An 11,832-nucleotide genomic window follows, 5' to 3' on the forward strand; every position below is an offset into this window, starting at 1 on the left:
TATTGTCTAGCTATTGTTAAACTGAACACAGCAAGATAATGATCTCGCTGCCCATGCGAATCTACCTAATAAAAGCCAAGTGGGTAACAAAGGGAAAAAAGTGTACTACAGATATTCTACAGAAAGAACCCTTCAGAGGTTGTCCTGCATTTGAACAGCAGAGTATTTTTGGCTCTATCAGCACTGACTTCCAAACAGCTGACCCAAGATTGGAAGGAGGAAGGGGGGAAGCTGGAACATGCTTAGCTTATAAAACAGAACTAGAAACCACATGTCCAATATAAACAAGTTCCAGGTTTCTGCTTTTGGATGTGCCATAACTATGTTCAGCCAGATAATAACACAATGCAACAGTTGTATTTTAAATGGTTAAAGGTGCCTTCTTTTTGGATGCAATCCAATTGAGTTTGTTTCATAAAGAACTCCAGTTTAGCAGATTTGTTTATGCACAACTCATGCCAAAAATACATTGAAGCGTCCTGCAGAGAATTATATGCTACTGAAAACTGTCTACAGATCATTCAGACCACTTTTTTCATAAGGCAGTGATTAATTTCTAACACAAACACAGCTATCAGTTGCAATCATCCATCCATTGTTTGCTGGTTCACTCCAGCAAAGAGTAAGACTTGGGTCTTGCTACTGGTGTCTAGGATGAGGAAAACAACTGGAAGATGATCCATCCTCCCCACTTCCAATAGGGCTCATTACACTGGACCTGAGTACCACCTCCATTCTAAAAGGAAGATGGTTTGTGGAATTCTGTGAAATTTCTGATTTTCTACTAGATACCCAAACTTTTCACCCTGTAGAAAAAGCAGTCCCTGAACACTGTATTCTGTGAATGATGTTGACTGGAACAGTTACACCATAGGTGGGTTATTTTTTGTTCATTACCCTCTGCTTGACTACAGTAAGATCACAGACTGCAGAGGCTGGTGACTCGATGCCTGAGCTGAACTTGTCTCAGTAAGTGTTTTGGTCTCAGCAAAATGTAACTTCCAAAGAACTGTAGGAGTCACAAATAGAGTAATTTTCTTCATGTACATTTTTGTAAAAACAATGGCGAGAGACTATTTAGCTATGATGGTTACACATTTTTAAAGGCAGTAGCAAAAAGGCAAAAAAAAGTATTTTCCATAGCAGACCCTCTCTCCATCACAGTTCTGGCAATGGTAAGTACAGCTTTGCTTTAGAGGCTTCTTAGCTACAATTCCTGAACTCTGTTGTTATCAGATGCTTTATTTCTGTGACATATACATGACTAATATCTCCTTAAAAACTGGAGAGTAAAAGGAGGCAAGAGATAAAGACAAGCCCTTCCCAGAGAAACCTGTGTAACAAGCAGGAGATTTAGTTCTCACTAGTAGTTAATACTACTCAAGTGTGTGGTAAATACCATCAGCCAATTGGATTCTCCATGCACCCAATTTAACGCTCTTTGCAGCTGACTTAACTGAATCCTGTTATTCAATCCTAAACCAGTCAGGTAAAAGGAGTGGGAAGAAGTAGCTTTGACCTTCTCCCTGGCTTCAGCTCCTTTTAGAAACTGTAAGTTTTAGCGTTTGTTTATTCTTTTAAAACATGTATACTTTGTATTTATTTCAGAAATTTTAAGATACTTAAAAGTATGTATGCTGCTTCTTGTTTTCAGTGAACAGAAGATTGTTTGATCCAGGCTTAGGATGAAAACTTAACTAAGAACTTCATTCTTTGGAATTGCATGTTGTGGTGAGGCCTTCAGCAGGGCTGTAAATGAAGCTGGTCTATGGTTTCAACTGACTTCTTTTAATGTGTTGAAGTTTTAGAGGAAGAAAGAAGGCAGTTGGAGAGCTCTTTCAAAATGAATATAAACAATGTTCTGCAGTTTTGTGTTGGTTTTAGAAATACAGGCTTATTAAAAGACACTCAAGACTATCAGTTTTCAGGAAAATGCAAGAGCAGGCTGCTGAACTAAACACTGAGAAAGAATGCTTACGACTCTGGCTGGAAAGATAACTATCTTATGAATACGGCATTTAAAGCTGTCCTAAAGTTACCATTTGAGTCTGTCTTGGAGAGAAACCTTAGAGAAAGGGGTTTGATGCACTAAGCAAAGAGTAGAGGTGGAAGGCAGTAAAACAGTATTTTGAGACACAGCAGCCTAGAGGCTCTCTGAAGCTTTTTGATAATCTGGGTGTATGCTAATGATAGCGAGTTAGGCATGCAGAGCAAGGTAGCTGTTTCTGAATTTTAACACAAGAAGTCAAAAACTTCAGAAGCCCAGACACTAACAGTAAAATTGCTGATCTACATGCAAAGGGACAGACTTAATTAATCTATTCTCTTGTCTGTAAGAAATTGGCATTGGGAAAAGGCCTTTCCCATTTCCTCTGGCATCTCGTTCATAGGGAGTGCAGCTTCCTAGTAAGCTCTGGCACCCAGAGCAGCCCAGCTGGCAGCTCAGAGGATGGACTGAACCACTGGTACCCAGTCATTTCATTCATCCTGCTCTTCACAAGAGCAATCTGCAGCCCTTATTCTCTGCTCTCAAGGGGCACAGGAGGTATTAGATTAAGTTTCTTTTGTAAAATTCTCCTGCAAAGGCTTGGGTCTTTACAAACACCGCATGCTTGCCACCCACGAGCATGTAGTGACTTCTAGAGTCACTGTGTGCACATAGGCAAGCTAAAGGAAAGCTCAGCCAAGTCTAGTCCATGTCTTTCAGCTTGCTAGCTAAGTTTCTGGTAATCACCAGGTGCTGAAATGGAAGATAAACTTAATTTCACTGACAGATGAACTTGCTTCTCCATACATTGGTTAACCACTTTCTTCACACACACATTGCATCTTGATTCAGGCTAACTTCAGAGAAGCTGTGCTTTACTGCTGCATCTTGAATTAATGTAGTTGGAGCAAATCAGATATACTAGAACTGCAAATGAAAACCAACCTCTTGTTTAAAACATATTACCCATACCTTACATAAAGGCTTCTTTATTCACCTAAACTCAGGTCAATATATCAAAGCAACTTGGGACAAGCACAGTGCTGCCTCTGTGGATCACAGAGCACAGCTTCTGAGGTCCACAGGAACCTCAGTGAAAAAGAATTTGGACTTGACCTCTACCCACTGACACTAAATATAACCTTCTGGTAAACATTAAAACTTCAAGAGATTTGTGGCTGATGATCATGTTGAACTTCAGGACATCCAGTGAGAGAATAGGATAGAAAATATAAACATGAAATGTAGGGGGAGGGGAAGGGTTTGAAATCTGGTGAAGAGAAATGCAAAGACACTGATGACTAATGTTTTCTGCCTGGTTCAAGGGTTTGTTGATTTAATAAAGTATTCTTAAGGCTGATAGCTACTGTACCAAACACAAGAAACTATGGTTTGCTCTAGGACATTATGTTCTAATAGAGAACTTCCTTCTAAAAGGCCATACTCTGAGTGCATAAAGACAAAAGGCAAATGCTGCTTCCTTGGCTGTTCCATCTTGTTGCTTCCACTTTAAATAGGAAAATTGGCAGCCTCTGCACTATATTTTTTATGAGCCTGAAATCTAGCTATGCTTATCAGAAGGATTTCACACAAGGGACCAAACACCTGCAAAATAGTACCAGCTTTCAGTCCCTAACAGTGTGGGCTGGATTTGGTCCAATAGTAGTTGGAAGTCTCTGTATCCCTTTGCCATAGCATAAGCTCAGCAATCTAGTCTATCCTTCCTTTAAGCATGAAGAGCAAAGCCTTTAGTTTTTGGGCACAGTATCAGAGAAGGACAAGCTAGTTTATAAAGCAGGTCATATGCTACACTATTCAAATATCTCTAGCACTATTATCAGTATCTTCTAGCCTGCAATACTGTTCTTAGCCCTCAGTTCACCCCTAAATATACCAACTTGTAATACAGCACATGAAAGAAGTTCCACTCCATAGCAGAAGGGGGAGGGGGTGTTTATTGTTTCTTAGTAAACAGTCATTGGAGTTACTGGGGTAGCTGTTTAAAGCACCTTGCATGTGTCCTTGGAGTACTTTTACCACTGCTTGGTAATGTGGATAGTTAATCACTCTATCCATCTGACAGATGGGGAGGCTGATGTGTACATAGAATCATAGAACAGTTTCCTTAAGGAAAGGACCTTAAGATCATCAAGTTCCAAACCCCCTGCCATGGGCAGGGACACCTCACACTAAACCATATCACCCAAGGCTTCCTCCAACCTGGCCTTGAACACTGCCAGGGATGGAGCATTCACCACCTCCCTGGGCAACCCATTCCAGTACTTCACCACCCTCACAGTAAGAATTTTTTCCTTATATCCAGTCTAAACCTCTGCTGTTTAAGTTTCAACCCATTATCCCTTGTCCTATCACTACAGTCCCTAATGAATAGTCCCTCCCCAGCATCCCTATAGGCCCCCTTCAGATACTGGAAGGCTGCTGTGAGGTCTCCACGCAGCCTTCTCTTCTCCAGGCTGAACAGCCCCAACTTTCTCAGCCTGTCTTCATATGGGCAGTGCTCCAGTCCCCTGATCATCCTCGTGGCCCTCCTCTGGACTTGTTCCAACAGTACATGTCCTTTTTATGTTGAGGACACCAGAACTGCACACAATACTCCAAGTGAGGTCTCACAAGAGCAGAGTAGAGGGGCAGGATCACCCCTTTTGACCCTGCTGGTCATGCTCCTTTTGATGCAGCCCAGGATACGGTTGGCTTTCTGAGCCACAGGCACACACTGCAGCCGGCTCATGTTCATTTTCTCATCGACCAACACCCCCAAGTCCTTCTCCACAGGGCTGCTCTGAATCTCTTCTCTGCCCAACCTGTAGCTGTGCCTGGGATTGCCCCAACCCAGGTGTAGGACCTTGCACTTGTCATGGTTAAACTTCATGAGGTTGGCATCAGCCCACCTCACAAGCATGTCAAGGTCCCTCTGGATAGAATGTTACTTAACTAGTTCAGGGCTGCTGGAAAGCAGAGGAGACCCAAACCTCTTGCTCTAAATCAATAAAATCCATTACATGTTTTGTAAAAACAAATACTCGCCAGTCCTGGAAGTCATAATTCGTTCTGTTAGCTTAACTCTTAGTGTGATACAGACTTTTTTCAAACCTGTCACAATTTAAAGAGAGAAAAAAATCAAACACCTTAAAAATGTTTTGTAAGCGGAATTTAAGCCTGTTTAAAGCTCAGTCCAAACAGACAGACCTGTTGCCAATGGGGAGGGAAACTTGGCAGCTTGGCTTAAAGCTTCCACACAGACATTGGAGACTCAAGAAAACAAAGAAGCTGTAGTCCCCGATGGTCCTGCCACTCCCAGGGCAAAGACAGTCCTTTTGGAGCTTATCCTTTAGCTCTCAGATGCGCACATAATCTATTCCCTCAATGCCATTAGCTACAGCAATAACCACTTAAGCCCTACAGACATGGGGGGGGGGGGGGGGGGGGGGGGGGAAGCACGGTAAATTAAGAGTTAAAAAAACAGGAGGGAAAAGCCAACAAAACAACCCACCAAAAAAAGGCAGAGAACTTGGAGGCAAGCCAGTGTCCCCGAATGACTCGGCTCAGCCCAGCCCCGAGCGACACTCCCCGCCGGCCCTGCCCTCTCTCTTCTCCCGCAGGGCGGGTATGCCCGGCCCTCCTCTTGATCAGGAGCAGGAGTTCCTCTCCTCGGTCTCTAGTTGATTTGGAAACCCAGAAATACTGCTAAATTTATCTTTCACTTTTAGAACAATGGCAAATGTCAGCAATAAGCTAAGAGAACTGAAAATTAATGGAGACAATTCCCTGCAAGCCGAGTGGAAGCACCTTTTCTTGCACAACTCCCAGGGAGGGGAAAAGCAGTTACCCAAAGCAGGCTGCCTGAGGTGCCAGGAACATGCTGTTCTTTCAGCTGTGCAGCACAGGGAATTGTCCATCCAGATGCTCAAACTTGATGGGGCTTTCTTCTCACTCAGAGAGATAAGAACATGCCCTCAATTTAGAAGGGCTCTTTATCTCAGGAAGGCAACAGGAAAAGCTGAAGGTACACTGAAGGTATGACCAGTGTGGGTGACACTGCCACCTCAGAGCTACAACTGTTCAAGGGTCACTAAATCATGCTTCGTTCTGATTACCTTTTTCTTAATGCTCTTTTTAAGTGAACTGACCACAGATCTTAAATTTGTTGTCTGAAATCACTCAGTGGAACAGCTTGCCTGTGCCTGCTCTCATCAGTGTGGTGCCTCATCATACATGCTATGATCGGGGCCTTCGGCACAGACTAGTCTCAGTTTTTCATGCTCCCTGTCTGACTGGCAGCCAGTCTGTTCCCCAGCACCAGGCAGAGGCACGAGGTCTGGCAAGGCGTGGGGCTAGTTTCAAAATGGCCTACCCTAACACTTTCAGTGCGTAACTTTCATGGTGCTTGCAAGCCTTCCACTTTTTTTATGTGTATCTCATTAATTGTAGTAACAACAAAAAAGTGGCCAAGTCTTCAGCAAAAAGTAAACACTGGACACTGATCAGAACAAGACAGTGTTTGTATTAAAATGTCACTTTTTTTGTTTGGAAATTAGTTTTATCCAACTGCCAAAAGCTTTTTTGAGACTGTGCATATCCCCCTCTCGCTACACTTATGATAAATATCTCCTTGTGACTTGCATTCAGCTTCTCATCTGCCTTCCTGCCTACTCTAGCTTTAACACAAGTGTCTGCTAATGAAAGAAACAGACACACAGTGTTTCAGGTGCCTCTGGAACATTTAATTTTAAAATATCAAGAGTACTGATGCTTGCACGGGAAGTGATAAGCTGGTATAATGGTAGTGACAGGAATACGGGGTAGGAAAATGTAGATGGGGAGGGTAAGAAGCACTGGAAGGGGAAGTGTAAGACACACTGAACAAGAAAACTAGCAGCTAACAATTACAGCTTGGTACAATCTACAGAGATGACCCACATGCCATTCGCTGTGATATTAAAAGTGGTATTATAAAAAAGTGGCAACATTAGCTCTGAATCTATGCTCAGAGAGGTTTTGTTCCCAGAGAGGGTTTTGTTGTTGTTGTTTGGTTTTCCCAAGCTTGAGTTCTGACAGGTAAAACCATAATGGTGGCCAAATACAAGTTTGGATTTGGTCTTTTTTTTCACATTCATTTTAATTACCAAGCTATAACAAATAAATCTCTGGCTGGATTGTAACTAACCTGTGTGGGTCCTTAGATGAGCTTTAAGATGGGAAGATTTGCCATAAACTTTTTCACACCCCACATAGTGGCATTTGTGCTTTTTCTGGGGTGATTCAGGGTCAGTCCAGCTTCTTGTGCGTTTGTTCTTTTGTCTGGGGCTTGGCTCAGTTAGTGCAGCCAGGCTAGTAGGTGTGGCAGCTCTTCCTTCTCCACGCTTACCAGCCGAAGACACACTTTCTTCCCCAAACTCCTTAGGAACCATAGAAATGTGTATTTGTTCTGTGACATCAAAGGTCTCAGGTTCTTCCATCCCCAGAGCGGGTGAGTTTGTGACATGCTGGTTCAGGTCTGCTAAAATGCTAGCTACCACCAATAATGTTGATCCATTGTCTTTCCCGGTTTCTCTGATTTCCCGCTTATCTTCTCCACTTAATGAAGGAGGTATTGCTGCATCAGGTTGGTGATCAGGCTCCCCTTTGGGACTATGGATAACGGCACGACTGGACATAGAAACAAGGCACTCTGCTGCAAAATGATCCACATATGCTGCTGTTGCCATTTTTTGTAAGTTTAAAAAGAAATCCAAACAGACGAGGAAAAATTAAAACAACAACAAAAACAAAACAAAAAAAAACCACCACCAACCACAACGCTGCTCTTTCCCTTTTTAAAAAGGCTATGCAAGCAGACCTTTCCCTCTTATTTCTCGGGATCTCTTGGTAGAAATAAAGGCTGATTTAGCAGCCACCAGAAACACACTTTGTTCGTGACGATCACACCCAACGTGTCCCTAAATGAAGAAAAAGCAGCCTTGGAAGTCCAACGGAAGAGAAAGAGAAGCGCAGGTCGATCCCGGCACTGGCAGCTTGTTGCTTGGCGCATGAGTTAGTGCTGTCTTCCCGAGCGCGCGGCAGGACACGGCGCCGGAGCGCGCAGAGCTGCCATCGCGCTGTGTGACAGCAGGACGCGCTCTGCCCGCTGCCGCGCCGCGGAGCCGCCGGGCCCTGCGCGGGCGGGCCCGGGACAACATCTGGGCCTGACGTCACCGCCCAGCCACCGCCTGCGCCGAGCGAATACAACGACGCGGCCCATTGGCTGGCGGGGGGGGCCGCGCACACCCCGGAGCCGCCCCGTGTCACAGGGCCGCAGCGCGCAGGGCGGCGGGCGCGGAACCCTCCGCCGGCGGGAAACGGGCGAGAGGAATGCGGGTGTGCTGCGATAGAGCGGGTGCTGCGAAGGGGCGACGTAACAGGCACCCAGCGGCTAGGAAGAGGAGGTTAAAACCGATACCGGTGATGGGAAAGAGCGGGACGACGCTGTTTGGTGCGCAGCTGTACTGATGGAGTTGGTGTGTGATTTTTAGCAGGTTGTGAGAGGTTTCACTGTCACGGAATACACTTGAAATCGCGTGCGTGTCAAAACTGTAGCACTCCACTGTCTCTGCACTATTTGAAAGTGTGAATAAAAATGCTTTTCATTATTCTCAACGTGCAAAAGATAAGAGCTCAGACAGTTTTATAGAGATTAATGCCTGAGAGTTGTGTGTGTGAGAAAGGCATCTGAACTCAGATCTGACAGCAGTCAGTCTGTGGTGCCTTTGACCGCCTGTGAGAATGTTTCTCCACACTAACTCCTGTCTTTAGTACATAAGGACCTTTTCTCTGAGACAGATGTGGTCAGAAAGCAGGAAGGCTTCTTTGGAAACATCTCTTTCTGGATGGAAAGTGTTGGAGGGGGTGTGAGCGGAAGTGCACATCTGTTGCAGAAACTCAAATAGTTCTGGTGGTAGGCCGAGTAGAAAGTTCATTTCATACACATGAAAATCTTACTCGGGAGCTCGTGCTACCAGTAATCTTCATGACAAAACATGCTTTAGGTTCTCAGTTCCCCTCGGGTTTGGGCACATTGGTAACCTGTGTCCACCACAGCTCTTCAAAGAGTGCAGCCACAGTGCTATGTGTAACTCGAGTCACTGCAGCAAAAAGGGAGTTAAGTCACACACCAGTGCAGGAGGATGTGGTTTAATGCTGAATAGAGCCAGATCATTTTGAGGCAGGCATGTCATTTTTTCTACTGAGCGTATCTACAGGAAATGTTTGCATGTTTCCAAGCAAAAAGGTAGAGTTTGGAACTTGTCTGTTTGTTCCTAGTTGAAAAAGGAATTCTGGAGAAAACATTTTTATAAGAAATTTTAGTTAAGTTCGAGTCTAAGCTCAGCCTCCTCCTTGGGGGAGGAGAATTGTTTAAACAGACCTGCCTGGAAATTCTTTAGAATTAGTAGTAGATTCAGAGCAGAAACCCTGTATCTCCCCCACTTTAAGAAGCATGGGCTGTTTTCAGAATGAGGAAGGGACAAAGCTTAGGTATAAGTTCTAAATCCTTACCACAGCACCAAGGACCATATTAGCAAGTGCACAGGGAGACCTGGACTGTTCCAGAGGCACCCTCATGTCTCTCAGCCCCACCCCACACTGTTGTGCCCCTCTCTTACTGCTTCTTGAAGCTGTCTTGCCTTATGATGTATCTCCATAGCCTGTCCTTGCCATGCTGTGTAGCAGCAGCTTCTCCAGAGCTTCCTGTGGCTCGCATAGACTGGTGTGGCCAGAGGAGTGGTAATGACAAGGGCCAGCAATGGGCTCACCAAGCCCAAAGCATGTCTCCTCAGCATGAGGGGAGGCCCTGGACAGAGCCAAGAGCTGTGATTGGCTGCTCTGCCCCCTTCCAGAACTTTTTGGAGAAGGCCAGCCAATTAGGAAAGACCTTGCTTGCTGTGTGGTGTTTACCTCAGGGGAAGATGGTGTGGGTACTGAGTAGCTGTGGGGGTGTTTGCGTCTCTAGGTGTTATTGCAGTGATAGATGCTGCTTGTGTTTTGCTCTCATCATATGAATAGTCAGGACACAACTCACCACATCCCTGATGTCTTTGGCTGGAGGAGAGAGGTGCTGCACTGTGTACACAGCCAGGCCCAATGGCAGCAGGCAGACTGTGGAGGTAATGGTGTGCTATAGCTAATGGCAGGTAGCTATAATAAAGGCCTTACCTTTATTTTTTGATAGAGCTGTTATGTTAAAGCTTTGTCCTGGTAGCAGCTTTTGCTATATAGAAGTGCCTTTCATGTGAAATTAATGGCCATAACCAAGTCTTCAGTAAACCTCATGAACTGTCTAGTGCTTCTGCAGTTTCATGGTTCAGTGCTTGTTCTGGTGTCAGCCTGGGAATGTGGTGCACTGAGTTTGGTGAAGGGCAGGCTCCTGAGGTGTGGAGGCTCAGAGGAGGAGAGTTCTTTCCATGAGAACTTACTCCTTTTTTTTTTGTTGTTAGATGAACCCTTTGGATATGACTTCTTCATTTGGGAAGGAGCAGTGTTGTGTGTTGTGAAGGTTACTTGTAGCAAAAAGTTTTTTTAGTGCCAAAGAAAAGTTAGTCATATTTACCAGATGTGTGTGTAACCCAGTGACTATAGATTAAAATATGCCTCTGACTTTGTAACAGCTGAGTAGAAATGAAAAATAGTCCTATCTTGCTAACTGTCAGTATGAGAGTCACTCTCTCTTCACATGTACAAGAGCAGGGTGCAGCATGCGTGTTTGTCATCTGAACGTGAAAATTCCAGTTGCACAGTGGAACCAGCTTCAGCTTTTAGTGCAGGACTGAAAAATATTAAATGCTTCTGTGTGAACTAACTAGCAAATAGCCTCCCTGCAAGCAGCAGGGGTGAAGAGTCTCTTTTGTAAGAGATTTTGGTGATTATATTAAATCAGTAGTACAAAAAAATTTTATGGAAAATAACTAGCTGAAATACTGTGCCCTTCTAATGATATTTATTTGCCTATTTGTTCATTGTTATTATTTTTTGCATATTTATTTTCTCTGAGCAAGGTGAAAAGCAAATTTATGTAAGTACACAGGAAACCTTAAATTTGCCTCTGCTGAATAGCCTGCAACTGTGAGCTTGTCCTCATCAACTGAGCTGAATTTTGAAATAGAGATTACCAGAAACGTTTAATAAAAATAGATCCTACTTCCCTCTTTAATTTTCATAATTTGGTTATGTTGTCAATATGTTCTCACCTGCAGGCTGAAGTGAGAATTTTTCCCTCTGTTGTAGTACTGCTTTTCCATCCACTCAAGTTACAAAGCCTGGGTTTTGGCAGGAGATTTTAATATTTAGTGTTTTCTTTATATATGAGTTAATTTTGTTTAGAAGCAAATGCATAGCAGTAAAATATTTTTAATTGAATCCACCGTGTTCTGCCTCTCCCCAAGTAGCTCACTGTTTTAAATTACATGAATAAGAAGCTTTAAAATACCTTGTGAAATTAAAATACTTATATAAACTATATTAATAAGAACTTTAAACAGAATAGAACAAAGTTGTTATACAAATGCCAAATTTACTTAAAGATCAGCTGATGTTTTGCATAGCCAAAATTATAAAGAAAATAGAACTATAGCAATATTTTTCATCATTGGTGTAAAAAAAACACTATTCCAGTTAAAAGGATGTTGTATCATCTTTCATGTAAGAAAAATAGTTCACTATTCCCAAGAACATGGTAAGATCTAAACATGCAGTTTTATAGTAGCAGACATTTCATCAGCTCTTTCCCTGCATTAGTTTGCTCAATAGTTTCTTCTGTATTTCATACTCTTCTGCTTTAAATCCCGTGAGTCAGA

The 11,832-nt window shown here is 43.5% G+C and overlaps 1 protein-coding gene across 1 annotated transcript in view; it reads right to left on the bottom strand.

Annotated features, from left to right (window-relative positions):
* KLF13 (KLF transcription factor 13) overlaps nucleotides 1-8,119 on the bottom strand; it is a 28,824-nt gene extending 20,705 nt beyond the window's left edge. Inside the window, exon 1 of the mRNA XM_005145677.3 lies at nucleotides 7,173-8,119. Within this exon, the coding sequence (XP_005145734.2) occupies nucleotides 7,173-7,713 (541 nt within the window). The 5' untranslated portion in view covers nucleotides 7,714-8,119. The remainder of the gene's footprint in view (nucleotides 1-7,172) is intronic.
* Between the last annotated feature and the right edge of the window lie 3,713 nt (nucleotides 8,120-11,832).

This window comes from Melopsittacus undulatus, chromosome 9, assembly GCF_012275295.1.
Source record: "Melopsittacus undulatus isolate bMelUnd1 chromosome 9, bMelUnd1.mat.Z, whole genome shotgun sequence".
In the NCBI taxonomy this organism is placed as follows: domain Eukaryota; kingdom Metazoa; phylum Chordata; class Aves; order Psittaciformes; family Psittaculidae; genus Melopsittacus; species Melopsittacus undulatus.